The 5,743-nt window shown below is 36.7% G+C and overlaps 1 protein-coding gene across 2 annotated transcripts in view; it reads left to right on the forward strand.

The window, feature by feature from the left end:
- Positions 1 to 559: 559 nt before the first annotated feature.
- Positions 560 to 5,743, forward strand: part of STXBP5L (syntaxin binding protein 5 like) — a 195,533-nt gene continuing 190,349 nt past the window's right edge. For both annotated transcript variants that reach the window (XM_009639096.2, XM_035894553.1), the window contains exon 1: positions 560 to 745. In XM_009639096.2, the coding sequence (XP_009637391.1) occupies positions 560 to 745 (186 nt within the window). The remainder of the gene's footprint in view (positions 746 to 5,743) is intronic.

Raw genomic sequence — 5,743 nt, forward strand, 5'->3', positions numbered from 1 at the left:
AGAGGGAATCCGCTCCCCCGAAACCCTGGAGGCGAAGGTACCCCCGACCGAACGGGGTTTTGAGGGGAAGAGGAAACTGAATGTAGCTGAATTTTTGTGGTTTTGTTAAAATAATCAAGTTCCGAAGGCACATCTTAGGCAGAAAAGATAGAGAGATGGAGCCTGCTGTTTTGGATGCCAGCTTGAATTTTTTATTTACTTTTCGGTTTTAACCACTGCTAAATGTGGATTTTGTGAGAGAACCCGATGGCGGTTTTTCCATTGTTCCTTGTTTGAACGTAAATCTTAGTTTTGCTGCTGGGGGAAATTTTTGGTAGTTTTTTGTTTGTTTGTTTGTTTTTAAGAGGATCTTTCCAGGTAGCTATTACGTCTGACAAAATGAAGCCTTTGTATTTTTCAATCAATTACACCTAATATTGACATTCTGTTTGGTACAAGGGACTAAAGTGCTGCCTCACTTAGAGGACCATTAAAGACTTTTTCTTTAGCTACATGTAGCTGAATGTGTTACGACACATCCTTTCTCCCCCCCCCAATTCTTCCGAAAGATTTTTCCAAAATGAAGAAATTTAATTTTCGCAAAGTTTTGGATGGTTTAACTGCCTCATCCCCTGGTGGAAGCAGTGGTGGTGGAAGTGGGGCTGGTGGTGGCTCTGTGCACCCAGGAGGAACTGCAGGAGCTGCAGGGACTCCCAGAGATGAGATCCAGGAGACGCTCACTTCAGATTATTTTCAAATTTGTAAGGTAAGGGCTATAAAAAAAAGAGGGGGGGGGGGGGAGGGGGGGCAGTAGTAGGATACCAATAAGCCTTTTACTTGAGAGCTGCAGTGGTTGTATAAGGACTTTGGAATGAAAAGACAGAGATCTCGTTAATGCTTTTTTCTTCCTGCTGCAGAGTTGGGGTGGTCAGAAAATTCATTAAAATCTAGATTTTGGCCTTCAGGTTCACACTTGGACCCCAAACTAGCAACAAGATTGTGGGCAGGAAAGCAAATAAATTAGTGCTAGTACAGATTACATTTATGAGCCATTAGAAATTCAAAATTTTATACATCTACTTCCACTCCTTACTCTTATCCTCTCCCTTTCTTTCCCTTTTTTAAGGAAAAGGCACAAGCTAGAAATAAAAAGACAGTGCAGTGATTACTGAACCTAGTACTTCAGTTATTTGTGAAGGATTGGATGTTGATTCGGGGTGGGTTTTTAGCGTTAGTACTGAAGATTATGATTACGTGACAATAAACTTGGTGGGACAGCATAAATACCAAAAGTTGCCAAATTTGTTTGGCATCGGTTTTTATGTGTTGATTAGGTCCTTAAGAGGGAATTTTCTTTGAGTAGAAAGCATGAGATATCCCTGTGTGTTTTATGTTTTGTATCTGTTTTCTGCAACAGAGCTTTCAGTAGTGTTCTTAAATGCACAAGTAAAATCAGTACAAACTCTTTGGTACTTCTGACCAACACTGGAATATGAAAATCGTACTTTTGTAACAAAGACCAAAAATGAAAGGAGAGATTATATTATGATCCTCTGCTGTTATCTCTAACTTTGATAGTAATTCTGTTGGCTTTACTAGAAGTTTTGTTTGCTTATTTGTTTTGCTTAGAAGCTTCAAATCCAGGATTTTAGGTAGTGCAGTTTACGTTATTCGGAGTAAATTAACTTCACCTGTTAAGTATACTTTCATTGTATTAACCAGATACCAATTGATTTGAAATGTAGGTTATGGCAAACTCCAGCACATTCTCATTTCTTTTTGTGTTTTGGGAAGAAATGCAAACAAACAAGATGAGCCTATAAGACAGTTTGTGTGCAGATCTGGTCCCTGTGAAACACACAGCTTTCCTGATCTCAGATATCATGATTCTAATTCTATTTGGTTTTCAGCTACAGCTAGTGTCAAAGCTCTTACAGAGTTCAGGGGAAGAAGGATGAGCCCCCGTGACTTAAAAGAGTCAGAGACCTTTGGAATAGGTTTTACATAATTCTAATTTCTGGAGATTTTATAGTTCTTTGCCATCCTGAACCAGAACAGGTTCAGGCCTTTTGAGTCAAATTATTCTGTAGTTTAATAGAGTGTCAGTGATCAGTGCATTAGAATTGTACCTGTTTCCCAGGGTTGAATTTAGCTCCTTTTGCTTATGTACACAGTAATTTAGCATTTTGTGAAGCTCCAGGTATTCAGTACAGTTATGTCCCATTTCTGTCACTTGAGTAAAAAGATAATGCAAATAATCGAGATACACTAAAATATCATTAGAAGGTCTTGACATTCTGAGACTTCCAAGTAAGGCTAAAACTCGACATGGTTCTTCATGTTTAAGTCATTTGATAGGGCCAAAGATCTGTATTTAGTATAAATTTTTATTTTGTATCGTATATTTGCAAAACTAGGCAACATAAGATGAAAAGAAAGTAATTTTCTGCCAAATCTCTATTACTTCCCTTCTTTGGCTTGATAAATTCTGAAGACAGTTGGTGTTATGTTCTGATAGATCTACTTGGAAATATATCTGATAGATACACTTGGAAATAGATCTACTTGGTGTATAGGAATATGTCATTCTGATAAGATTTCAGTAGGCAATATTTGCTTGTCTTAGCTCTCAGGTTAAAATGTTCTCAACAAAGTAAGTATTTGTATAGGAAGGCTTTTGGTTGCTTGCAGCAGGACTTGCTTATGAATGCATGGTGCTGCAGAAGTCTACTCTATAGTACACAAAATACCAGCTTCTTTTTTTCAAGAAACAAAAGTATGCTAAAAGCAAACTTCCAAAATACTCGATGATTATGTGCTCATAAAATACTGCAATTTTATTCAACACGCTCTACTTAATCAGCTGTATTACAGTTTAGTAATATTACAAGCATGTTTGAGTGAACCAACAAAACCCCACAGGCCCCAGTCCTGCATTATGTACTGTGCAAGCGTACCGAAGGCTGTGGGACTTGACGCAGGCGCAGCTTTCATCCTGCATGCTTCAGGGTGCAGGATCTGAGCCATAATTTGTACCTCAACAGCTGGAATTAAATTAAAAATACAGCAAGACACATATAATCCAAGCTTTGTCTTTCCCAAGCTTTTGTTGTGTAGAGCTTCTGGTATTTCAATTGTGTATTTTCATGTTAAGTTACATAGGCTGCATATTTAAGGATCCATGATCTGTGATCCTGCTGTGCACAGAACTGAGTAAAGCTAATGGCAGTTTTGGTTTGTTATGATCTGCAGGATCGAGGCAGATGGGCTCACAGAATAAGTAGCACCCCAAACTGTTTTTCCTTTCTTTGCTGATTATAAAATCTTCATTTAGATATGAAACATAAAAGCTGACTCATACTTTAGAATCAAAGGGCCTTACTCTGCAGTTTTTATTTAAATAAATTGGCTTTCTGAAGTTTGTGGGAGGTCTGCTTGGCTAAAAACACAGATCCAGTCCTCTACCAGAACACTGTTTTTATTGGTAATGCACCTGATTTCATTAGTAGCACACTCTCTCTTCATGTTGTGACATTTTTAGGATCCTTATTACCACCGTATCTTTTTGAGATATAGATTAGAACTTAATAGAAGTAAACAGAATATTTCATCTTACGCTGAGATGTTCACAATGAGTTACTTTTGGCATTTTTATTTAAATCATTAATGTAATTTTCTGTATTGAGAGACTAAATATGAAATGTTGTTGGAACTGTTACATATGAAATAGCTATGGCCTTTATTGAGCGTGATAAATTTATATGTTGGTAGCTGTACTAATGAATCAGTGGCACCCTTTTCATGTATTCAAGTATTCATGTAATGTGAAATTTTGTCAGAACTGTATTTTGTGACAATGGGAAGCTGGTATATAGTTTTTTATATCTAGGGCTGCTTTTGGGACTTGGGTATTCGAGTGAAAATCATGAAAATATCGATTATAGTTCACATTAATTGAATTGTGTGGGTGAGATAGCAGCATAATGCCAGACACGAGGCACGATACAATAGAATATGTTAATAAAGTCTATACTAATTTTAATGGGCATAGACCTAGTTTCCTCGGTTTTGCTCCTTTATGTTTTCCCTCCATATATATGTGGTTTTTCTGGCAAGGATTTTTTAGGCTTGCCTATGTTTGTCCGTAGCATATAGAAACTAAAATACAGCAGTGGGGAGAGATCTCCTATTAGTATAGGAAGTGAGAAGATCACAGTTAGGATGTTGTAAATTATTTGAGTAGAACTTTGAGCAGAAAGAACATAAAAGGAGAAAACAGTGATTGTATTACTTTTGCAGAAGTAATTTTTGATTGTTAGAGGATGACGCAGTTGGGAAAAACTGAGTAAGAATGAAGGTGTACATTTTTTGAACATAGCGTGGGTATTCTTCATGAAAATAAATCTCCCATAGAGAAGTACTTGAGCTTTTCTTAAAGAACAATCATAGGGTTGAATTTGTAGAGCATAATATTAATATCATGCAGAAAATGTTTGAAATCAAGACCTCAGTTAAGAACATAGTAACAGTTGCACTTTACTAGATGTACAATCAGTCTAGTCCAGTATGTTTTCTTTAGCTGTAGGCAGCAACCGGATACCTAGAAAAGGTTCAAGAACTGCCAAATGAATCTTCTCACAGAATTATTCCCCAAGTGCTGATGGTTATGGACTTCCTTCAAACCCCAAAGCATTAAATTTGTATTCTCTCCAAAAATGGTCTTCAGTGTTATTACTGGGTAGTCTTGCTGCCTAATAAACATCCCTTTGAATCTTGCTGTATTATGCATATTGATAGTATAGTCATAGTTTCAGTATGCACATTACCCAGTCTTTATACAACACCCATGAAAGCCAGAATGGTTTTGCATTGTTGTTGAAACTGGTATGGAAGCCTACGGCTGATTACAATTGTGCCTTCCTAACCCTACTTATCTTTGAAAAAAACAGGACCTCACGATGCATCCAATCAGTAGCCGATTTAAATACCTTAATTATCTGGATTTCCTATAAGGGAGTCTGAAATTTTAATTCCCAGAGTTTATAGATGGTGGTAATTTATTTTTCAACCTGTAAGATGAACATTTAGTCCCTCTGACAGCAATCTAGTAGCCACTTTAACTGCCAATGCAACTTGAAGCTACAGTTCAATCATAATAGAGAGAAGATGAATTTTGGAACAGCAGTTTAAGAACAATTCTGCAGTAGCTCATACTTCTGGTTTTGGTTATGAAGAATAAAAGAAAATCTTTGTTATAAGCTATCCATGGTGTTTTAGTTAGCTTGACCTGTTAATCTGAGTAGTTTCCTTAGTAAGGTCATTAGGTTTATAGTAGCATAACTGGACTCTTCTTGTTTTGTTGGTTTGGGGTTTTTTTCAGAAAGATAGGTATTTGTATCGCTATGATTGTTAATCAGCTATTAATTCTAAATGCATTAATGCAGACCCTTCATGGCCAACACATGCAATTGCAGCTTCAAAACCATTTAAGACTTTTAAGGTTGCAAATGAAAGCACTCAAAAATTCCAAATTTCTTAAATTCAGTTTTCTTGCGCACACAATGTTTAACTACATGATCCCATATTTCTTCTATAGGTCTAATTTAGTAAAACAGATAGCGTTTGCTCAATGGAAAGGACTTCGATATTTCTTTGCATACTTAGAACTCAGAGCATACCTGAATATTAAGTTCCCCATGGACTTTGCAACAGAAGTGCTCACCACTGTAGTTTTGAAAGCTTTATAAACATTAATGAATTGACC

The sequence above is a fragment of the Egretta garzetta genome, unplaced genomic scaffold (genome assembly GCF_000687185.1).
Source record: "Egretta garzetta isolate BGI_Z169 unplaced genomic scaffold, ASM68718v1 scaffold85, whole genome shotgun sequence".
Taxonomy (NCBI): domain Eukaryota; kingdom Metazoa; phylum Chordata; class Aves; order Pelecaniformes; family Ardeidae; genus Egretta; species Egretta garzetta.